Source organism: Drosophila grimshawi, unplaced genomic scaffold (assembly GCF_018153295.1).
Source record: "Drosophila grimshawi isolate 15287-2541.00 unplaced genomic scaffold, ASM1815329v1 contig_1377, whole genome shotgun sequence".
Taxonomy (NCBI): domain Eukaryota; kingdom Metazoa; phylum Arthropoda; class Insecta; order Diptera; family Drosophilidae; genus Drosophila; species Drosophila grimshawi.
Window position 1 is genome coordinate 13,696,423 of NW_025062900.1, and position 25,279 is coordinate 13,721,701.

At 40.4% G+C, this 25,279-nt stretch overlaps 3 protein-coding genes across 3 annotated transcripts; 1 reads left to right on the forward strand and 2 right to left on the reverse strand.

Moving 5' to 3' along the window:
* The first annotated feature begins 3,009 nt into the window (after window positions 1-3,009).
* On the forward strand, window positions 3,010-8,789 carry LOC6562711 (putative uncharacterized protein DDB_G0291608). Its single transcript, XM_001988207.2, has 4 exons — window positions 3,010-3,364; window positions 5,870-6,195; window positions 6,753-6,805; window positions 6,878-8,789. Exons 2-4 carry the CDS (start codon window positions 5,918-5,920, stop codon window positions 7,861-7,863), a joined length of 1,317 nt encoding a protein of 438 aa, XP_001988243.1. The 5' UTR covers window positions 3,010-3,364; window positions 5,870-5,917; the 3' UTR covers window positions 7,864-8,789.
* Window positions 8,748-12,419, reverse strand: LOC6561593 (trifunctional enzyme subunit alpha, mitochondrial). Its single transcript, XM_001988206.3, has 5 exons — window positions 12,150-12,419; window positions 11,169-11,902; window positions 10,962-11,102; window positions 9,585-10,354; window positions 8,748-9,525 (listed from the first exon to the last, which is right to left on the reverse strand). Exons 1-5 carry the CDS (start codon window positions 12,223-12,225, stop codon window positions 8,889-8,891), a joined length of 2,358 nt encoding a protein of 785 aa, XP_001988242.1. The 5' UTR covers window positions 12,226-12,419; the 3' UTR covers window positions 8,748-8,888.
* Window positions 12,420-18,542: 6,123 nt separating this feature from the next.
* Window positions 18,543-20,217, reverse strand: LOC6562140 (transcription factor glial cells missing). Its single transcript, XM_001988203.1, has 2 exons — window positions 19,835-20,217; window positions 18,543-19,770 (listed from the first exon to the last, which is right to left on the reverse strand). The coding sequence occupies exons 1-2, from the start codon at window positions 20,215-20,217 to the stop codon at window positions 18,543-18,545; spliced, it is 1,611 nt and encodes a 536-aa protein (XP_001988239.1).
* Between the last annotated feature and the right edge of the window lie 5,062 nt (window positions 20,218-25,279).

The window sequence follows — 25,279 nt, forward strand, 5'->3', positions numbered from 1 at the left end:
GCCAAAACGAACTATTTTAGCAGAATATTCAAAGGCGTTAGTTTACAACTTGTTTGATTTGCAAGTCAGTCTGGCCAAAGGCGCATATAAATTTCGAAAAAACTTTTGCAGCTGTTCGCCTAATGAATTTGCTATGGAAATTGTTGGGAATGCCTCGAGTTAAGCTCAAGTTAATGCAGGGGAGGCAGTTCGTCATGTTTAACCTTCGTGACGGACGCATTGGACCTTGAATTATAGATTAATTACATTCGGAAACGAAAGTTGGAGGTGGCTGCGGGGTGCGGCGACAACTATGATGTTTTAACAATAAAAACCCTCTTCAAGGACTCGCCAGGCCACCGCCACTCAGACACATGGACAGGTTTTATATGTGTGCGTGTTTGCATGCTTGTGTGAGTGTGTGTGTGTGTGTTTGTGTGTGTGACATCTACAGGTAGCCGCAGCACGGATACCCATAAACACTGACCCGCTCTACCCCACAGTTTGTTTCGATTTTCTAACGAAATCGAAACTCTACACTGTAAAAGAGAACTGCCGAGGGTGCCAGCTGAGAGAGAGAGAGCGCGACATGAGGAGAGTGAGAGCGTGGGAGAGAAAGTGGAAAATGCGCCTTTGAAATGCATTTGCACTGAACGAAGCTGGATTGCAATGGCCACAGAAAAGTCTTTGTTGGTGGGGGAAACTTTTTGGCTTACGTTTTTTATTCTTTAGTTGTTGGTTCCTCTTTGTTCGACTAAATTTCATATTTTCCAGTTCACTGCTCTTAATAATTCATGACAAATATTTGAATGCACATAGACATACACACACATTGCCACACAATCACACCATGCGAACACACACAGCGCGTAACTGACACAGCAACAACGAAAAAATTGTTGTGTGCTTTTAGGCGCCCGCAGGACCAGTGTCAATCTCAACCGTCCTTTGCCAACTGAAGGCAGGCCACAAAAGTTTGTTAGCTTTAAAGCGCCGACGAAACGATTGCACTTGAAGCTTCCACTGCTGACCAAGTTTTGGATCGGCCTTCGTCGGCCCTCGGCTCTCGGCTCTGTCTGTTCGTGCCTGTGCATGTAGGCCAAAACAGAAACGAGCCTCCTTTTTATTGAATTTTTGCGCGCACGCACGCAGCAGATGGAGCTTTCAGGAAATGTTAGCAAAGTGTGTGCGGGAGAGGTGGAGTGGACAGGAAAAGCTGTAACGTATGCTTGCGGTAAATTGCACGGCGACATAGTTGTAAACAAATCATTAAACCGTATCGAAAGCGCCGCTTATCATTTGATGGAATGGTAACTCAGATTCACTTAGTGGTGTGTGTGTGTGTGTGTGTGCTTGACGTAAGCTTTTGCTAAAGCTTCGTCTTCAATGGCTTTCAGTGATAATGTAATAATTTTGAAATATTTTATGTTATATTTACATTAATGATTTGAGCAACAAGTATGTACGCAACTCCATCAGATATTGACAGTAATTAATCGATGGAATATATATGATACTTTCTTATTATTTTGTACTTTTATCATTTCTTCCAAGCATTCATCTGGACAAAGGCTTTGTTCTTTTAAATAAGAATTTCTTTTGGAAAAGCGCCCCCTATCAAATAAAATGTGCGAAAGCTCCTTTACCCCCTCCCCATACCGTACCTAACACAATGTAAACAACTATTGGACAAAAGCTTTGCAGCCCGTAACACAGCAACAATGATAACAAACTTTGGGCAGAGCAGAACAGCAAGCAGCAAGAGCTTTTATTAAAGAAAGAGCAACAACAACAAATACAGCACGAAAATATTTTGCGTGTATTTTTGTTTGCTTTGCATTTTGTTTATTTTGAGAGCAGTTGCTGCCGCTGCTGAGCAACTGTCGCTGTTTCAATGTTCACTGAGAGTTAGAAACCCATTTTAGGTGGATGTGAGCACACACACTCACACACACACACATACTGACTCACATGGGAAATGCACATTGGACTAGGATTGATAGTATTTAATACAGGATATAGTCAAATCTTGTGGTTGCAAGCAGGCAACAGCGAATAGAGTAAGAAAATAGTGCTGCGTAACGGGCCCCAAATTGGTACCAAAAAGTATAATAAACAATATATGAGCATATAATAATTCAAAATAAAATTTATTAATAAAAATCATTTTTCAAAATACAATATTAATTATTTAAACTTTTCGCTAATGTAAATGAATTCAAAAATAGTAACAGTAATCATCATTAGCTAATATTTTGTGAGCGTAATTCGGTTACATTTATTTTGAGCCGGGACCACAGTGAGTCAAATTTTTGTTAGTCCGTCGTCGACGTCGTCGGTTTCGTCGTTTCTGCTTTGTGTCTCTGTCTCTTTGCATTTTGTAGCGCGCAGTTGCCGTTGCTCTGCTGTTGTTTCTCTGCCTGTGTGCCTGCTTCTGTGAGTGTGTGTTTTGTGTGTGTGTGTGTATTGTTTGTATTATTTGTTGTTCGCCCGCAGCAACAACAACAATAACAAAAGTTGTGCTCTTGTTGTTGCCAGCTGTATGTGTGTGTATGGGTGTATTGTGTGTGCTTATGCGAGTGAGCGAGAGAGAGAAAGAGCAGCGTTTTGTGCGTTGTTCTCTGTTTGCTGTAGTCGTCGCACAGTAGAACAAATACAATACATGTGAATTGAAAAGTAAAAGTTCGAAGCAGTAGCAAAAACTTACTCACTTATCAAAACATTGTAATTAGCATAATAAATAATAAAAATATAGTGTTTATTATTGAATTTGATTAAAAATTGCAGGTAGTAAAATAAAGTTTAGATACATAAGAAGTGTTATTAATTGAGCAAATTTAACTAGCATTTTAGTCATTGCTTAATATTGTATTATTTTTAACATATTTTTCTAAAAACATGGTATACAATTTATGCAGCAATAAAATTATTTGCGACCCACTGTACGTCTCGAACGCTGCTTGCCTGCCTGCCACTGCTTCGACTGCTGCTTCAACTGCTGCTGCTGCTGCTGCTGCTGATTTTGTTGTTGTGTTCTACTGTAGCTGATAGATACTGAGTATCCGAGTGTGTTTAGTCGCTTTCGTCGCTTGAAACGTGAAACATACGACAACAGAAAACGAAATTGAAATTGCAACTTTTTGTACGTTACGTCAGTCCGTCGCTGTTGTTTCTTGTCACAGTCGCCGTTGCCGTCACAGTTGCCGTTGCCGTCGCCGTCACAGTCGCAGTTGCAGTCGTCACCGCATCGGACACTTTTTGGCGCCGTTTTTCAGTGCAGCACTGGCAGTGGCTTTAAAAAAAATAACCGCGCTTTCAATTTTTGCTCGTAAACGGTTTTTCTGTTCAAACGTTCACACTGGACGCCGTAAACAGCCGAGAACAGGTAAAATAAACAAAAACAAAAAATGTTCGACTGGAAAATGAAATTGTTTTCGAAATAATAAAATAAAAACCACCACAGCAACAGCAACAACAACAACAAAAATAACAATAACAATGCCTTTGGCCAGATAAGCAACAACAATTCACCAACAAGAAAAATTCTATATGGCATAGTGTAACTGTTTGTGTGCCAATGTGGTCGCTGTGAATGTGTGTGTATGTGTGTGTTTGTGCCTTTTGTTGCTGCTGCTGCTGCTGATGCTTTGCCATGTTGTTGTTGTTGTTTTTGTTGTTGTTGTTGTTCTATCTAACAAAGTTATTGCCTTTGGTTTCGTTGCTGCTGCTGCTGCTGCTGTCATTGGACAGGGGCAGCGGTGTTTGGGGCCGGGGGATAGCCGGGTATTTCTGCAAGTTTTGTGTGTTTTGTTAGCTTTAGAAATATTCTTTTTTTTTGTTTTTTTGTTTTGTGTTTTCTTGTTTTGCACGTTGCTGTACTTTTTGTGTGCTGTTGCTATTGTTGCTGAATAAATACATCTATGTATATGTATATTGTTATATATATATACATATACATATACAGAGACATACTAAATACACATGTACATACTTACATATAACGAATTTTATGTTAATCGACAAAATACAATTAATATTGCTGGGTAGTTTTTTGTTTGCCATCTCTACTTGCCAATACAATAAGTACAACAGAAGCAGCAATAACAACAACAACAACAACTAGCATTGCGCAGGCGGTACAACAACACTAAATCAGCAAGCAGGCAGCAGAAGCTACAACAACAAAACAAAGTCTCGCTATTCTGCTGCTGCTGCGGCTGCTGCTGCGTCAGCGACGCTGGCAACTGTTAAAGGCGAACAAACAAAACTAACGAAAACAACAAAAACAAATGACGAATAATACAGAACATACGACAGCGACAGCGACAGCAGCAGCAGCACAAGCAGCAATGGCAATAACAAAAGCAACGTCAACAGCAACTACAACAACGACAACAATAACGATAACAACAACAGCCAGAACTGAAACACGCGCGCAGCGTATAAGATGATAATGAAGTTGGCAATGTTGATAATAATGATGATGACAAAAACAACATAACAACTGTGGCACACTGGGCAGAATCTAGTGCAAAACTTTCGATTTCTCAATATACTCAAAATTGTATTTTCAAATTTGTTTCAATTAAAAAAAATTCAATATTAGTTTTAAAAAAATACATTCGTATTTGTTATTATTTGAAAAGCGTTTTGGTTATTTAAATTGATAGGTAAATAAATATTATACAAATGTACATAGTGTTAATTGATTGAAAATATTGCTATATACAATTAAATTTGAATTCAATATCAGATTTTGATCGACATATTGTCATAGTCACTCAGCCCACTGTGCGCACGTTGTTATTGTGCAAAACTGGTGGTCTTAACGCAAGGTGCTCAAAGTGGCGGGAAAATTTGTAAAAGATTTTAGCGACAGTCTCAAACGAGAGTAAAATAGAGGAAGAGCGACAGAGAGAGAGAGAGAGAGAATCAATGCGATTGATGAAAATTGAGAACGGTGTAGAAGAGGGGAGAGAGGGAGAGTAAACGAACGAGAGAGAGAGCAGTGCAAATCTGAGTGGGTTGATTAGAATCAAAACAGGTAGTCGCAACAACAACAACATTCAGCTAAGCAGTTGCAATAACAGGCAGCCAGACAGTGGGCCAGTTAAGCTTTCGATAGTATGCCATGTGAATCATTAATCGAATCATTTGCTGAATGATTCGAAATTGCTGTGAATCTTAATACACTGGCAGCTGGCAGCGCTGTGGTTGTTATCAAAACATATACATATACATATATATATGTATTTTTCTACGTGTGCATGACAAGAAGTTGTTACAATAAAAGCAACAAGTACATACATACACACATACATATATACACATATATATATATATATACAGCAAAATTGCCTTTTATTCTTATTATTTTATGACTGTTATTTTTGTTATTGTGGCTATAATAATATGAAAAGTCAACAATGTTGCTAATGTCGTTGTCATTGTTGACGTCGTCCACAAAAATGTCACGAAACCGCTCACAAAAAATAAATGCTAAAAACAACAGCAACAACAGCAATAACAACAACAACAAAGAGCTCATACTGTTTTATTAGGTCTCACAAAATATATACATAGTTATGACAACAACAGCAGCAGCAGCAGCAGCAAAAAAGCACCAATTGCAAAAAGCTCCATTGACGTCGCCTGCTGCTGCTGCTGTTGTCATTGTTGTTGTTGCTGAGACGGCAGCAACACCAACACATACACAAGCCATGAAACAGAGCACAAAATCGAATTGAGCAAACTTTTCTCTTGTTGTTCTGACTGCAGTTGCCGTTGTTATCAGTGGGGCTGTCAACAGAAACAGCAATAAAGGCAGCAACAACATCAGTCGTATTGCAACATTAAACAGCCAACTGATTGCATCCTATGTAATTAACAGGCTGCAACAATATCAACAATAACAGTAAGACGAGACAGTGAAGCAAATATGACCACCTCGACGCCCAACAGCAGCAATGGCACAAGCAACGCTGCCAACACCAGCAGCAGCAGCAGCAGCATTAAAACCGAGCACAACCATCGGGCAACATCCACAGCAACTTTATACAACGGCAACAGTCCGGGTGCCACATCGACAACGGCGGTCAATATAGGATCTACCAATCGTGTGATGCAAGCGGACGAGGATTTCAACATACGATTCGTGAATTTAGTGCGCACGCATCGTTGTCTATACGACAAGAAAGTGCCCGAGTATCGCAACAGGTGAGTTTCTACTACTCAACGAAAAAAAAAACTATATATGTATATAGGATATAGTTTTGACTATTCACGATTCCTTAGAATTTTAGGCTTATCAAGATTACATTTAAGTTTTGTTGATAAATTACATTTATTTTTTCGCTCTCAATTAATAATTTAATATTCGGGATTATTAATAGAATTTTGTACTTGAATTAGGTTTTTTTTTTTAGACTTACTTTCCCTTGCTAATTGCCATTTAAGCCTGGTTTATGTATTTCAATTTTGGGAAAAAATAAATACAAATAAACACATTTTAAGTTTGTAAAATCGTTTTATTTTAAAGATCAATTTTAAATTTGAATATAGAATATATTTATACTTATTTATAGTAAAATCAAATAAAAATTTAACTTAAAATTTCATGGGAAAAACTTTGTCTAATATAAATATTTTTAACAGATTTTCACTTAGTTTGCAAAACTTTTTCCATTTTTTTTTTTTTGTGGAAAGACAGCGTTTCTTCTTTCTACTTCTCTACTTATGTACAAATACTTTAGCTTTGTCTTCTTACTTTGCAGAGACAACCAGGAGAAGGCCTGGTCGCTGATTTCCGAGGACACACGTGAGAGTGGTAAGTAGCTAAAGAAGTCATCTTCTACGGGTCAGTTGATGAACCTTCCCATTTTTACTATTTCCTTTTTAGTTATTCACTGCAAGGAGCGTTGGAGGAATCTGCGCGCCTGCCTCTCGCGTTACATTAAACAGCAGAGTGGTTCCGAGCCACAACACAAGCCATACTATCTCACGGAGCACATGGCATTTCTGCTACCATTCCTGAAGTCGACAAGGAACTCACTGGATGGCAACAATAGTCTCGCATCGCTATACAAGTTCTCCCAGCAACATTTGCATTTCCAACAGCATCAGCAACATCAGCAGGAGCATTTGTACTGCAATAATAACAACAACAACAACAACCACAACAATAATAATAACAATACCATTGGTCTAAAGAATGAATCGCTTGAGCTGAAGCAGTCGCTCTCTGAGAACGATGATGAGGAGACAATTGATGCTTTCGATCCCGCCATAGCTGCACAATTGGGCCTGCAACACGCAGCCAGCACACCTGGTGGCAATGCGATGACAACTCCAGGATCGCCGGCACATAGTGAAACGGCCAGCGCCAATAGTCTACAGAATTTCATACCCGATGTGCAGCTGGCCGAGTCTGGTCAGGATTTGATATACAACGATGCTTGCTCAACGCCACTGCATCATCAGGCGTCACATTTCCACAACCATTCGCTGCATCAGCAACAGCAGCAGCAACAGACGCACCTTGAGCCCTGCAGCGCCAAGCGGATCAAGACCGAGTGCGAGGCAACCACAACGAGCAGTGGCTACTTTGGTAACCTTAGCGTTACCGAGCACACGGACATGGAGTTCTTTCGCAGCATTCTGCCGGATATTGCAGCTTTGACGCCGCAGCAGCGTCGCAAGTTCAAAATTGGCATACTCGAGCTCATTGATGATGTTGTGGATCGTTATCCCGCCCAGGATCGCTACAACGGTGGACTGGCCAATGGAAGCGGTGCGAGCAGCACCGCATCCGCTGCTGGTGTTGCTGGTAACAGCCCAGTGGTCAGGCAACAGCGTCGCAGTTCTGGACGGGATTGGCGCAAGTAAATTTTGATACCATAACTTAGATTAAGTTGAACTAGTTGGATGTTAAGAGTTGTGAAATAGCTGTGAAGACTACAAATGATAACGAAGCGAATACCAAAAAAGAAATATATATATATATATATAGCATATATTATGAATGTTAAAAAATATTTTTTTAAAAGTAAAAAGTGGCACAAGTTTAATTTTTAAAGATACTTTTTAAATGCTAAATATTTTCCAACATTGATTCATTCATTTTTTTAATAATTTATTCTTTGTACAGTTTTTTAAACACAAATATTTCACGATTTATGTAAAAAGTGATTAGTATCTGGTTTCAAGCAACTTAAAACATTATAAAATCCTAATTAATTTAAAAAAAATGTACTTTCAATGATACATTTGATCTACTAAAATGAACTTATTTTAAGCGCAGACTTTTGTGATAGCTAATAATGATTTGTATAATACTATTTTGCTCATTTTTGAAAGTCCAGATGCATTTTTTTCCTTCGAAGCGCGATAATTATTATTTTTTAACACAAAACAAAACTGAAATCATGAAAATTATTTGCACAGTTCCTTCACAACTCTTGTGTCTACTGCTGTTCACTGTCCATGTGTTGTGCTCAATGTGTTAGTTCTAGCAATTAAGTTACTGAAATGCGGCACTGGCCTATTGGGGCTGCTGCACTTGCTACATGTTGTGTTTACATAGAATAATGTATATATATAAATATATATAGGAATGGATGTTATGCTTAGTGCGTATGTGTGTAGGCTAAGTAATAGAATTGATGTACAAAATCGTTGCAGATTAGATTTAAAGAAAGAAAAAACGCTGCGAGAGATTCCTAAAACTCGCACAAAACAAACAGTCGTGTCAAATAATAAACAAATGAATGTATGAAAATATTACATTATACACTTTATTATCAAACTCAAAACACAATTATGCTCACTCTAACGAATTGGTGAAAGAAATGCAAAGGTGATACGGGTATAAATTCACTATAAAGCTAATTATCGATTATGATTATTGTCGTTTACAATTTTGCATCAGAAGTCTTGGGATAGAATTTCTTGGACGGATCCTTGGCCATATCGAGCAGAGTTTGGGAGGGCTTAAATGGAGCACCATATAGTTCGGCAAATGACTGCATTTTGCTAACCAATTTGCCAGCACCGTACTGATCGACCCAGCGGAAGGGGCCGCCGGTGAATGGGGGGAAGCCCAAGCCGAATACGGCGCCCACATCGCCCTCCAACGGACTGTCCAGTATCTTCTCCTCTAGGCACAGCACTGCCTCGTTCACGAAGCGCGACACCAGGCGCAGGGTCATATCCTCGGGCGTATTGGCGCCCTTGGAGTCTAAAGAATACTTCTGCTTGACAATTTCGAGTGCCTCGGTGTTTATGGGGCGGCTACCCTTGGTTTGGCCATCGTACAGGAAAATGCCCTTGCCCGATTTGCGGCCAAGGAAACCAGCCAACACCAGATCGCTCATGACTTGCTGATTGCCACCGCTGAAACGTTCGCCGAATGCTTTGGCCAAATCAATAGCAATGTGAGATCCCACATCAATGCCCACCTCATCGGCCAGTGTGGCAGCGCCCACGGGGAAGCCAAACTTCTTGGTGAGCTGGTCCAGTTCCTTAGGATCCACGCCCTCTTGCAGTAGTCTTTGGAACACATAAAGATTAGCACAAAAACACAGTTCAAATTAATGATTTGGACTTACCTTATGGCCTCTGACAACATGGTGGCGAGAATTCGTGTGGTGTAAAAACCGGGACCATCTCCCACCGTGATCACCACCTTGCCCTGCTTGAGGCCAACGGCAACGGCCTGGGCAACGGTATCCTTGGAGGTGCCTGGATGCGTTATGATCTCCAGCAGTTGCATTTTGTCCACCGGCGAGAAATAATGCATGCCAACCACTTTATCGGGACGAGAGCTACCAGCTGCAATCTGTGTAATGGGTATGGCGCTGGTGTTGCTGGCAATGATGCAGTGTTCGGGCACGACAGCCTCCAGTTCCTTGATCACACGATGCTTGATTTGGATGTCCTCGAAAACGGCCTCGATCACAATGTCGGCCTTCTCAAAGTCCTTGTAGTTCAATGTGGGCAGCAGCATGGACATCACTTGATCGCGTTTCAGTGCCGTGATGCGCTTGCGCTTCACAGCCGTCTCCAGTCCCTTCTGCACCTGGCCAATGCCGCGTGCCAGGCCCGGCTCGGTAGCATCCTTCATTATCACCTTGTAGCCCTTGTCCACGGACACCTGCACAATGCCGGCGCCCATCAGGCCAGCACCCAGCACGCCCACAGTTTCTACTGCCCGCTGTGGGTTGCCAAAGCGATTCTTCTTGCACTCGGTCTGCCCACGGAAAAGCGCCATCAGACCCTTCGATTGCGGTGTGGCCGCCAATTCACCGAAGCCTTTGCGCTCGGCTTCGAAGCCAGCATCGGTACCCTTGTCGACTCCAGTGCGAATCACCTCGAGAATCTGTTGAGCAGAAATGGTTTAGCATAAGTCCTAAGAAGTTTTAGATAGGTTTATTATATCATATAGTTCCGTCGAAATATGAGTTCTCGTTTTTTTTTTTTTTTGGAAGATGACGTCTTGTATGAAAAACTTATTTGTTTCTTAAGTTAATCTGACTAAATTTACCCAATATGCGTATTTTTGTTATTCTTAAACTTTGACAAAAGAAAAGAACCTAGAGATCGGAGCACTATATCATATAGTTGCCGTGGGAATGATTGGTACGAGTGAAACAGTTTTTTGTTAAACAATTTCTCATAATCAAATTTGGCATTTTTGCGTATAGTATTATTTACTAGTATCAGATAGCTTTCATATATCTAAATTAAATTTAAATATCGGCAATCACATTCCGGTCTACGAGGATATGTCTTATCTAAAGCATGCCGGCGATAGCCGTTCTTTGTTGTCTGTACAATAAAAACAAACACATATCGGAGCCAAACTCTTATCTGACCATTTTATAATATAGTTCATATGTTCAAAGGAAACTAACAATTAAGATTTTATATATGCTAGCCGACAATAAATATACTTTTTCATTTTTCGGGGAATATAGTGAACTCACCTTGAGGGGCGCTGGATAGAGACCACCCGTGGCCTTCATCACCTGTTTGCGGGCTGTGTCAAAGATTTTGTTCTTCACAAAGTCCGTGTCCATGACGAGCGCCTGCAGCTTATCGACCAAGCCAGATTTCTCGCGATTGACCTGCAAGAATGTGCAGAAAAATTAATACTCCATCGACACAGACACGGAACAATTTGAGCAACTTACGCGCAGTTTGCCGCTGGCCAAATCGTTGGCTACTTGTATGGCTGTCCTCTCCAGATAGTCCATGGAGTTTTGCGCCGCTGACTGCTGGCCGGGTCCGACGGGATCGACGAGCAAATCGACGATACCCATACGCTTGGCACGATCGGCACGGATCTGTTTGCCTGTCAGCCCCATGTCCAAGGCAGTGGGCACCGATGTCAGCTTGGGCAGGCGCACAGTGCCGCCACCGCCTGGCAGCAGGCCGAGCATAACTTCCGGCAGACCCAGCTTGGTCTTGCTGTCTTTGGTGGCGATGCGATAGTGACAGGCAAGCGCCAATTCGAGGCCGCCACCCAGGCAGACACCGCTAATAGCGGCCACAACGGGCTTGCGACTGCGCTCCAGGCGATCGAAGAAGATCTGACCACCGTGCGAGATGAGTGTGGCATCCTCGGCTGACTTGCAGGCCTCCAGCATGCCAATATCGGCGCCCGCAACAAAGCAGCCCGGTTTGCCCGAAATGAGCACTGCCGCTTTGACAGCCGCATTTGTCTCTAGATCCTTAATGACGCTCTCGAACTCGTTGCTCACCTCTGCGCCCAGCGAATTAACCTTCACATTGGGTGAATCAATCTTGATCACCATAACCCCATCGATGACTTTGGTGTGCAGATGCTTCTGGGCAGAAGCAGCCGCAGCCGGTGCTAAATTCGTAGACATTAGACGTCGCTGGAGTTGTGCAGAGAATGGATGTGCTACACAAATGGAAGAATGAATATTAATATCAATGCCCAATAGTAGACAAGCAAAGTCTCAGTCGTTTGGTGTTATCGCATATTGGTCTAGTACAAAGGTCAAAGTCCAGTTATTCGACCGCTGCTTTTCGGGCAATATGATAACATTTATACTTGTTGGTTATGCTATCTTAGCAATTATCATATATTTTGAAACTGTTTTAAGATGTATCGTCTTTATTTCTTTAGTTTATTTTTAGCCGATTACCTCTTGAGCATTTATTGTTCAGCAATTGCTGTTTGGATATTTGGCCAACGGCACTTAGAAACCTTAATGCTGACATTACACAAGCTTTTTTTGTGTTATATGTATATGGGCTCGCTATATCGTATGTTAAACTCTGGCTTAACTCTCGATAAGCTGCTTATGCTTGGCTAATTTGCAGAAATTTATATAAAAACTATGTGGCAATTCAATTAACTTGTTGCACAAACCACAACGCCGACTGTAATGTACCGATAGCAACGAGTTCATGCTGAAGTCATCGGCCAACCACCACAATCGACCACTCACTTGAACCGACGTTAACCTATTGACTAATAGGTGGCGCTTTGATCTCTTAAGCGAGTGCTGACGGAATTTTTGCCTAATTTTCAAATTTCAAATTTGTGGCAGTTAAAAAGTTTTATTGATATTTTGTGTTAATAACAAAAACATTTTTGATAATTTTGTGCCTTATCAAGTGCATAGGAAATTGCTCGCGTGCTCTTTCTTTCATTTTATTTTATTTTCTTTATTTTATAGAACACTCTAATGGGATTATTGATCGGTCTAATGAAGTGTTGTACAAGTTTCCCTTCCTCTCTCTATATTTTACTTATTAGATTTCATCTAGCTGAGAAACTCTCTTTATATCCATCTCCTTATCCTCGCTCACCTCCTCCTAATTACTCTTCAATATAGGAATTCAATTTATTTGTGTTATGTATTCTTAATGTAATTTCTATATTTCGCTCCTTCTTTATCTGTCTTTATCAAAATATCTCTCGCTGTCTCTGTCTCTTTCACTCTCTCTCTCTTACTTATCTTCTCTTTCCAAATCTTATCAGCGAATGACAATGTGCCAAACCCAACTGTAGCAGTCAAAAACACGTCTATTTACTTTACTTTATTCACAACGATTCAGCTCTTTTGCTTCAAGCTGGTGATCACACAAATGATAGCGATCTATATCGATATTTTATGTTAAATGCATAGTTGCATGTTATGTGACAGATGTTATGTTACAGACTAGTAATACACCAGTGCCCTGCTACATAACATTTGAAGACGAAATGGAAAATGCGTTTATTGGAAAATGCCACAAAATAACAAGTAAATTTAAAGATGAGTAAGAACCAAACTTTGTATCCTGGATGGCCATCATCGTGGCGGGCTTTGTTCGCCATTCAATTCGACTATAAAAGTAAGCAAGCGTGAATCAGTGGAACGGTTCAACTGCACCGAGCATATGGGCAACACGTAGACACCGTCGCCGGCAGCTAGCCTATTGCTGCCTTCGACTATTGGGGGATTGGCTAGCGGTGGCCCAACCAGAGCCAGTTCATGCTCGGTAGCATCCATTGCTTGCTGGCGGCGTATCAGCTCTTCCATTGTGTCGTGCGGTTGTTCGCCACGAGACTCGGCCACGAAGTTTACGGCGGTCAGCAAGGAGGGCAGTTCGTCGGCTGATTGGAAATTGTATGGGGCATTGACCCTTTCCGGTTGTTGTGGATCAACCGGCATGAAACCAAACTGATTCGGTTGCCCATAGGTCATGTCCATCTCTGGCTGGGGCATCTCAGCGGGCATCTGCATCTGATGATTGCTGGCGGCATGTGGGTGTAAGAAGATGTTCTCCACCATCCGATCCAATTGGGTGCGCTGCTCGTGGCAAACGGCCAGATTGCGTTCGCAATCATATAAATAGTTGTGTATGATCTCCAGGCTCTCCTGCGATCGGAGTATCATTCCATTCGGCATATTGCCCGATGGAGTTGTTGCTCCATGGTAAATGCTCCCGCGTCCATTTAACCTAAAACCTTCACGTCTTTGTGTATGACTTCGACGAGCCCGACGATTCCGACGACGGGAATACGAATTTCCTTCAGTTCTCGGCATCGCAATCCGTGAAAAACAAATATATTTTAACAATTTTACTATTTTCTGTTTATTATTATCTACGACTGCTCTGAGAGCCTTAGTCGTTTGGAATATATTGGAAACCAACCCACCTGGAGTCAACTTTTCCAGGCTAACTACGTTTAAAAATAACTTCAGAGATGCAAACAAGTGCATAGAATGTAAACTTTATTGTATATATATTTATTAACTTTTGAATACACGAATACTTGTAATACTTTATTTTTTGCTAAACAGTTCGATATAAAATGTTTGATATAAGACGAATTTTTTGTAAACAGCCTCCTTCGTAAGTTAATATTATGCCGAAAGTTATACAAAAATTCAGTTACAATAAATATTAATAATTAAAATGCTATAAGACAAGTTTTATGTAAACGTAAATTATACAAATTTTGAGAAAAATATTTTTAAATTAAATGCTGTTTTAAAAAAATAAAACAATTTAATTTAATAGTTTTGTCAATCTGTGCAAATATCGGTTTAAGCAATCGTTGTTCTCTCTCATTCAATTTTAAAATAATAGCAATATAATTTTAATTTAATATCAATACCTAATGCCACTCAAATACATCAAATAATCATAAGTTAATAAAAACATGAATAAATAATGAATGCCATTAAAACAGCTCAAATTTGACTTGCGAAATTATTGGCAATTAAAATCTTACACCACAAATTTGACTTGCGAAATTATTGGCAATTTAAAAAAAGGCAAAACAACTCAGTCAACTGCAAACAGTTGTGCAAAAATATGCATTAACAAATTGCCAGGATCTGTGAGGTTAATATATGTATATGCATATCGAATTAGTTTGGCAAATTTGCAATACCTCAACCCCAGCAGGGCATCAGTGCGCAAAAAAAGATCAATTCTGCCAAGTCGCGGGCAATTCACGCGCATATTGAATTACAAAAAGGATCAAGGATGAAGAACATTTGCATAATGCTCGGCACCCAATGCAAAAGGGATAACAACCGAAAAAGAGCAGTGGCAAAGTCAGAACATTGGATTTGCATACGACTGGCATCTATTTTATTTGCCATTGGCTAATCAAACACAACAACAAGATGAAAAAAAAAAAAAAAAACATATTGTAAGCCCTGCTGAATGCGACAGGAAGCACACGCTTCGGGTTGTGTGATTTATGGTTGGAAATTAACATAAATGAAATCAAAACATAAATGTTTTCATTTTAGATGCTGCACGGGGGTAGCTGCACTCATAATTATGTATGCAAATATTGCTTAAAAACAAAGTCATCTCACATCCACTTCCATTCCGACATATCCTTGCATGTCCTTGAAGGTCGCACGCGTCGAGTCGCGAGTTGCACACGCTCGACATGACAACTAATGGGCGTTTTGTTTATGGTCGCCCTCAAACCCTCATTAGGGTCAGGCTTGGGAAACCCTTTCGAGCTTTTTTTCTTTTTTTAATTATTTATAATCAGCTTAGCATAAAAAAAGACTCGACACATATACAAAAAAAAATTGCTTTATAGTTTTAAATAGTTGACAGGCAATTGCACCTTTGTCTAGGCTCTGTAATTGTTTAAAAAAAAAAATGGCATTTGAGTGGTTTAAATATTTAGGCACTTCTGGCTTATAAAAAATATGATGTCTTCATGAGCATTTTGAGAGGGGGTTTTTGTCATTTTGTGAAACGGAAAAGGTAGAAAAAAACGGCTCTTTGGGAAATCAAAAAATCTGTTTTTTAAACTTATCTAATTTTTAGTTATTTGGAAAGGTAATTATTGGATATTTGAATTTATATATTATACTAATTTTTAATATATTATTTATTGCATTCTAAAACATAAACATGAATTTATTTTAAGTTAAAGTGTTTAACACGAATTGAAAGTAAAACTAAAATAAAATCTTTTGTATTTGTCGCAAACAAAAGTAAAATGAACTATTTTTCTCTGCTCTGCTCTTTGTTGTCACCTTTTTTCCGGCAATTTTCACGCTGACCCACCCCGCCTCGAAAACTCACTCGAATTGTTAGGGTCATTTGTAGCTGCGCATGCGTCCAGGAGTCATTCAAGTGCGCATTAAGCGCGCCTCGTTTGTTTTGTGGCAACATGCTCTTTGTGGCGTGTCCTTTGAAGTGGCCACGCTAAATAGTTTCAGATGAGTATTTCGGCACATTGTTGTGGGTTTTTAATGTCGCAACATTTGACATTTAATGCGTACAGCTTTTGCCACGTATCATAAATTCAATAGTTAATCGTTTTTTTTTGCAGCAGCAGCAGCACCACTGCAGCTGCGATTCCTGATGGACATGCCTGCCCCATGACAGGATGCGTCAAAAGTCACACTTGAGTTGCATACACAAAAATCGAACAATCTTTCGATGCTGGCTGTTCAACGACCGATTAAGAACAGCGGGCTTGTCAAATCAAACATATTTCAGAGCTCAATACAAATGCATATATATATTTATAGATAAATATATATCTTTACTGGATACATTTCCATATTGGACAATATTAGAATTATAGAATTATAGTATGAATGCCGGAGCTGAAGTATAAATATTCCTGATCGATTTAATTAGTTGAGTCTGTAAGCATTTCAACTGTAAGCATTTAGGGTCTTGATTAAACTCTCATTATAACTTTCTTTTGCTGCAGTTAACTAAGATGAAGTCAAAACTTATTTCGAAGCCAAAAATCATATGTCAATAAACGTCTTTATTTGTTATCGTAGAGCGCCTTCAGTTTATAGTTCTTTATATTGTTCCTGCCAAATCGAACTGTTGAAATATTTCACTTGTTTTTAGACTGCTACAGCGAAAGCATAAAAACTAAAACATCAAAATACTTCATAGACAGATATTTAGTTCCATAATATATATATTTTTTATTCAAGATGGGAAAATACCGTAAAACTCAGGTCAAGCAAAAGTTGAAACGCAAAAGCCATAAAAGCCAGAAAAAACTTCGGGAATCTATTTCAAATACTCGTAATACCGATGCCAATATTTTTGGGCTGCTGCACAAATTCAAAAGAGCCGTGGAACAGCTTAATCATAATGTGAAGAAACTGCCTAAAATCAAGCTGAATAAATTGTCGGAGTATCAGTCAGCCATTGATGAGTTCGAGACTTCGGATCAATCACTATTGCCTCGAAATCACAGCCGGAAAAGTGGTAAACGGCCCGCTCGTAAGCGAACTGTACGAAATTCCAGAGTACGAAGTGAGTCTGTGGATTCACTCAAATGCCATAGGTGTCGTCTATTGAGGGAAATGGATGTGATGAAGCCAGCTCCTGAAAGCGTGGAGCAACGCAATGTCCCATCGTCCACTGAGAGCATAAACGGAGCTCTTCCATTGACTACAGGACCTTCGACCAGAGATGGATCCACCGCAGCTCTACCAATCAGCTCTGCCAAAAGTTTAATCATCGCCAGAACTGCATCGAATACTTTAAAGCCGGACCAAGTCGTGACAGAATGTGACGAAGGCTTGATGCTTTCTGAATTCCAAAGAGCGACCCCCGATCCTCAACAATATCAAAATAATTTTCTAAATGCGCTGAACACATTTTATCAGATGTGCCAACAAGTCGATCAGAATTCTTCTTTAGAAAATGGTGAGCTAACTCTTTTCGCTTCAGGCGATGCAATATCTGTCCAATCCAGCTTCATTCTTGGTGAACGGAGCACCGATGATACACATCGGAATAGTTGGTCGCAGGATGAGGATGAGGACTATAAGGACTAAGTAATAAAGATTTCATTCATAGTAGGCATCTAGAGAATACACCCTTAAAATTAATAAATTTAAAATAAAATCTTTTAAATATTATCCATTTAAAATATATATAATTAAGATGTTGAATATAGAAGAATATAGAGGAGAATTGGTAGACTTCCGGTAGCAGCCAAAAAACGAAAAGAAGTAGTCAAATGTGAAGGGTAGATTACTATAGTAATCTATATCCTATATCTATCATAATTTCCAATTTTGTAAGCGTAAATTACTGATACCAAAAATCATCAAGTTGTACTACTTTCGAAGAGGGTTTTAAGGAAATAAAACTGTTTTAAATAAATCTGAAGTCTTTATTACAAAATTCATAAATAGGTGGGTTTTTGCGTTTTTTTTTAATTATTCGGTTTTTTGTCGATTAAATAACTAACATAGAGTAAATACTTATAGATATATATATATATGCACTTAAGTTAAAACTTTGGAATAGCTGGGAAACAAATGAACTCAATGACCTAAGAGCTATGTAGAAACATGAAAGAGTTTTGTAAATACACAAAAAATTAACCAACAACAAGCAAGCTAGGTGGGGATTTGGGGGTGGTTGGTGGTGGTTTGGGTGGGGTTGGTGGTATGGGTGGTGTGTCGAACATATGTAGATAACTTTGAGTTGCTGAGGCGAGATGTGGATTCAATTAGAGACTAGAACAACGCTTGAGTGTTTTTGTTTTCTTCTTCTGATATTGAGATCGATGAGGATTAATAGTAAACACCAACGCCTCCAGAGTCCACCAGGCTGCTTGTGCCTGGGTAGGCAGCTGTAGCCACACTCGCGTCCATTTGTATATTCCACACGTTATCCACGCCCGTGTTGCTATAATAATAATCAGCAGTCTGATGTGGTTGCTGCTGCTGTTGTTGATAGGAGACGGGGAAGGATTGCTGCTGATGTTGCAACGTCTGCTGCTGCTGCTGCTGCTTGCGATAAGCAGTGGCTTCATCGTACAAGAGCTCCACTGTCGAGGGACCCGTGCCACTGATGTTCGGATCGAAGACATTAAAGATTTCCGAGTGTGGCGTATAGAAGCCTTCGGGACTGGCATTGGAGCTGCCACTCATATCCAAAGTCTGCGGCACATAGCCATTGAAATAGCTATAGTCCTCGGAGCTGTAGCCAGAGCTACTGGTTAAGCTGGATGTATCGTCCCAGCTCTCGTATTTAAGATTACCACTCGCTGGATAGCCGGACGTAGATGTTGTTGTGCCTGTTGTTGCCTGTTGCTGCTCATAGTTGTTGCCTTGGGGCAGCGACTGTTGTTGCAACTGTTGTTGTTGCTGTTGCTGCTGTTGTTGTTGCTGTTGTTGCTGTTGCTGTTGCACCTCTGTGTGAGCAGTGTAGTAGCTGGCTGTGGAGCTGTTGGAGGAGGAGAGCGGCGAGTGCAACATATCGTGGCCATAAATGTTGTTGGTGTAGCCCAATGTTGCATCCGGCGGATAGTAGGATTCGGTGGTGCTCCACTGTGGATTAAGGTAGCTAGCCTGTGCCTGGCTCTGATTGAAGACTGCAGCTGTTGTTGTTGCTGTTGCTGTTGTTGCTGGTGGATTGCTGCTTGGACTCTGATAGCCAGTAAGCTCTGGGCTGGCTTGAAGGAGCAGCTGATCCGCATTTGTGGAGCGTTGCTTGCTGCGCTTGGTGGGATTCTCTTGGGCTCCAACTGCCTTGGCCTGCCGCTTGTTGGTTCTCAGACTGCACAACTTATCGCTGAGCGCCGCATCGCGTGCAAGAATCACTGCCAGACTGCGGACACGCCTGCCACCGGCGAGCAAGCGACGCGCCTCCGTCGAACCCTTCGCCTCCGGCCGGGCATGATCGTGTGTGCCCTTCGCCTGGAAATAGATGGCGTTGCCGGCACGACGCCAAAAGTGGGTGACCGGATAGCCGCAGTGACCGCGGCACGGCTGTATCTCCAAGCGTCCATTGCAGTTCCTACAAGAATTGCATATGGGATTAGGTAAGCTGTTGTTAGCGCGATTAGCTGGGGGCAACTTACCTATTGGGGCACTGTTTGCCTTGCTGTTTGCGTCGCGCCTTGTCACAAATGGCGGGACGCAGATGAACGCTGGCGCCGTTGGGCAGCCGGCACTTGGCATTGCAGAGGAGGACGCCCAGGCAGCTCTTCTTCAGTATGTTGACATTGTGATTGTTGGTGTTGCGCATCGCCCAGCCACTGGCATGCTTCTTGGCATCCTCGCTGTGCGACCCGTAAATCAAGCGGCAATGGCCATTGGCCCAATCGTTGAACTCATCGTATTCGCTGACCGACGGCACCACAGTATCGTTGATATCCCATTCGATTTGGATGCGAGACTTGGTCGCTGGCGGACTTGGCGCCGGACTCGGCTGACAAAGTGGTCGCAAACTGTTCAAGACCATTGTTAACTAATTTTGCTTTAACTGTTTTTTATTTTTTTTGGGTATGTTGTGCTTGTTTCTCGAGTCACACACACACACACACACATTCACAAACACTGCACTTTCTCGTAGAATTGTCTATTGCTCTCACTTTTGTGCTTCCGGCGCGTTTTCGACGTCCATTCACAACGGCTGCGCAATGTTGACTGTCTTTGGCTGTGCCGAACACCACATTAAGTTCCTTTTTGACCGAAGCGTCAGTCTACGACGCTAGCGGCGCAGCGCGGTGGTGGTTGTTGCGCTCTCATTGGTTTGCTTTCCAGTTTATCCGGTTTATCCATTTTATCCATATGCAGCAGCAGCAACAGCAGCAAAAGTTATCCGTCAGATACTAAACACAAGCACTCTCTTTCTCGCATATCTACTGGAATCCCACTCAGACATATGTGTGCGTGTCACTCGTCGTCATACGGCTGGCTCTGCCCGGGTTTGATTGGACAGCCAGTAGCTGGTAGCAGCTGGCGCTGGAGCAATCGATTCTCCGTTGCAGCGCTGGTGTTGTGCTCCTCTCACGCATTGGCACACCTGCGCGTGGACTGTTTCTGCCAACCCTCCGCTGCCTCCACTGCCTCCACACATTGGAATTGGCACGCGTCGGGCCGAGTTTGGGGCAACATCGGTGGGTAATTTTATTATGGCAGGCAGTCGTCAAAGCTAATTAAGTCTGGGCAAAAAAGGCAACAAAAAAAAGTAACAACAATTGTGAATTACCAGGCACCTGGAACAGCAGAAGGAGCAGCAATATAAGCAGGAACATTAACAGATCCTGGAGCAGGAGCACAAGCCGAGCAGCTGTGCGATTGCGGTTTAGTTTTGTATTGAAGTTGGCAACCAAAGCGGCTTTTAATGTGAATGTAAATACAGTTAAGGGGAATGTGGTGGATATAATAAATATTACAACTAAGGTAATATCAATTAGACGAGATAATAAAGCAGATTTTTAATTCAATATAAAATCAAAAAATCAACTCAAGTGACAGAAACGCCTTTTAATTCAATTTGGCTAAATGCAACACAGAATTCTCACAATTAAAAACAAAAAATGTAATTTGTGCAACAATATATTTATTTGATAAGGAAAGAAAAAGTGGACTCTCTCCTTGGTATAATAAATAAGTGTGTATTGCTTACAGCTTGTATAATAATTAATTTAATAATAACGAATATGGCTTTCAAATAAATAATTAAGTAAATAAATATTTTCTTCAGGGAACACCGCAGGCAATTTTATTTTTCTTGGCTTTCCAATTATTTATTAAATTCGAATTAATATGGCCGTTATTTAATCTTGTTGGCTAATAAGTCGAGATGGTCTTGCCCAAATACTCAAAAATCCAACGGAATTACTTCTCACGATCTGCTCAGTGATAAGTTTTAAACATTTGCGAAAAAAAACTCTGACGTTATCAGTAAGAAAATCATAAGACACAATTTAGCACGCAAAAAAAAAAAAAAAACATAATAAGAAGCAGGAGGAGTAAAACAACCCCCAAAAAAGCCAGAAGGATATGTGTGTGCATGTTCTATGGAAACCCAAGGCAAATGCCATAACTCAGACATATGCCATAAAGTTAGCAAACAAATTTCGGCGATCTTAAGCCAAAGATAAAGCAAACAAACATAATCATTAAGACTGGCAACGCTGACTGCTGAAGGGTTGTGTCGCGACTCCGGGTAAACCCCATAATTTTCACACTTCCCCGACAAGCAGAAGAATAAGAAAAAATCGTGCAATTATGACACGTCACAAACAACTGAATGAGCAACCCGCGGTGCCCGGCTCCTTGCCTGGGACGTTTGTTCTCTTCGGAGATTGAGCGCCTAGCACGCGATACGGACTTAGGACCTTAAAGGATTACAGAGTGGCGAGGGGTGCGCCTCTGGGGCGTTGACTCGCTAAGCAAAGTCATGCCGTTGCATATAATGTATGTATGTGAAAGACCCAGATCGACAAACAGATCATCATTGGCCGATCTACCTGGCAACAACAATTGCAGCGGCTTTCAAGTGGGTGTGGCACTTTAATGATGCCTCAAATTAAGTGTTCGATTTCAATTGCGATTCGAAAAATGCCAACATTTCTGATTGCGACATTTCACTCAACTCAACTCCACTCAAATTTATTTGACATTCTCCCCGGGGTGGCGGAAACTCTTTTTCCAATTCACAGTTTCGCCGTGACGGACCCATTAAATTTTAACCAAAAAATACGCATAAATGTCATCGTAAATTCGACAATTTCTCCGCTCCTCGTGGGAAGTAACGCCCTAAAACGGATTGACTGCGGTTTTGTGATAGTGAAGGGATCCGGGTTTAGGTGAAGAAAGGCAACTCCGTATGCGAAAGTTGGAAACCAGTTGTTTGGCATTATCATATAGAAAAGTATAAATATTTCATTTCTTTTCCATAGTTTTCAACAGAAAAATATATTTTGTGCTGCTGACTTTCTTCACTTTATATATGTATATCTATAAATACATATATTCTGATAGTGGGTATAATACTCTTATTTATATTATAAAATATAATGAAATACATTACATATATAAACACGCATTAAATCTAATATTGGAATAACAATTTAAAATAATAATTGTATAAATTAAACTTTAAGAATAATTATGCTATATGTCTATCAATAATACTTGATGTTAAATAGATGGATCTTATGCATATAGCTCTGCCTTTACAGGATTATATATTTTTTCATATCTCTTAGTTTTTACATAATATAAGATTGTCAAGTTTAATCTTACCAGTAAATAACTTAACATTATAGATATTTTGAGCACAACCTATTGACTTTTGGGGTAACTGTGTGATTACATGATCATTTATTTATATTAGGTATATTTTACCCTCGTCCGTTTCGTGTTCGCTGCCTCAATAGAAAGTTGTTTGCCTTGGCTTATCGAGCAGGCAGCATCTAACAAACAGCCGAATAACAATTCGCAGTTAATTAACTTTACTTTCCACCATATATATATATATATAAATATATGTATAGGTCTGCATGATCAGCGACTGTTGGCCGCAATTAAAACCGCATATAGGAAATCATTCATTTGGCAAACGGCGACAACATGAAAATCCAAATAGCCCAAAGATCCGTGCAGCCAGATAAGGCCAATGAGCAAGTTAAAGCAACCCTCGCAGTTGAGGCGACTGATTGCTTGGGCCTCACTGGCTTATGGCCAATGGGTATATAAATGATTTAAAGCAAGTCTCATAATTTCTCATTGTTCATCGGGCATTTCCACAAAACTGATAAATGAAAAGCAGCAAAACATAAACGGCAACAACTATATAACTATATAAAACTAACACACACACACACACACACACACACATGCCAGATCGAGTCAAACTGATAATACCTTTCACACTCTGCGTGAGTCCTCGGCTTGGACGAGCGAGCGCCGCGAGTGTCCTGCGGTGCGGGGACAACAGATCGAGATCGCTGCCCAACGATAGCCAGCCAGACCCGCTCGAGCCCAGAGTGAGAATTGAAATGTTTCGACAAACAGCAAATGGAAATGTGTGTTTTGTGGACTGATCGCTCGGACAAGTGGCTGCTAAGTAGCTTGGCTGACTAATCCCATGTCGGAGGCAATCGTTGGTCAGGTGTTGTTGTGGTCTTCGGGTCTAATGGGCTTACGTGCTAACCATTGTCCAGTGCGAACAACGAATTCAATATGTGGGATTACGTGTGAATTGGTATTTGGTATTTGTTAAATATGCATTTTCATAATTTCCCACGCGCATCTTTGTCTAATTTGTTTTTGCCATTTAATTCATACACACGATTTCTCGTCCATATTATTTTGTTTTGGTTTTTGTTGAAATTATGGCATTGAATTACATACTGTGTACTGTGTGCTGTGCGTTGCGTTGTTTGTATTGAGTATTATACAAATTTCTCCCACAATTTGAAGGCTGCTATCGCCAAAAGCAGTTAGCTACCCGCATTCATAATGCGTTGCACTCACCGTTTGACCCTTCAGCCAATGAGAGACAGAGATGGAGAGAGTGAGACTGGGACTGGGAGAGAGCGAGAGGGAGAGCGCGTGGCAATAACAGAAGCTGCTGCTGGCTTCCAGGCTGACGACTAAGTTAATTGAAAGTACTAAGCAGTTAAGTATCTGTGCTCCTTCTAAATTACAGAACAACCAACAACCGATAAAATATATTTTTCATAAATTGTTTATTGTTTTTTACCTCTTTTGTAATTTGAATTTGAATTGAGTTGAGTTTTTTGTTCGTATAAATGTCTAATCTTGATTTAAACATGATTTCATTGCAGGCTTATATTAATAATTTTGCCAAGACAATTGAGATAGCATTTCTGATGTACTTTTTATATATTGTTTGTTAGATTTTAAAAGCTTATTTGGAATAATAATAATTATATTATGGAGAAATGCTAATGTGAATAGCCTAGGCAATCTCATATAAGTATTTTAAATTTATTATCACTTTGATGTGGTCATATTTAATCATTCATATTTATATGAGTATCAGATATTTCCGCCAGATATTCTAAATGCCTCTATTGTCATATCGAGACACATATTTATATATATTCATATGATTTCTACCAATGCAAGAATCACACATATTTCTCTTACATACCAACCAAATTTCGCCGATAATTAAGCAGCCTTATCGGAAGTATTCTTCAAATATATTCCACGTTTGAAATCACATTTCTCGACCAGCTCACATTTTACGAATCAATGATTTCGACCATGTCTATGCTCATCTAAAAATAAAAATAAAAAAAATTATAAGTGTTAGGCCTGAGGACAGTTCTCACCATAAAAAAAGGAATTATTCACACTTGCCGCCGGCGACAAAGCGATTCGCGCCACGCAATAAAATCTAATTAGTAAACTCACTAGGAAACCCAAAAAAAACTAAAACTGTAAAGTTTCAGGTACTTTACAAATAAAACAGAGAGATTCGAGGATTGGAGAATTCGGCATGGCGAGGACACTTAAGCACAACAAAGATGCACACACAA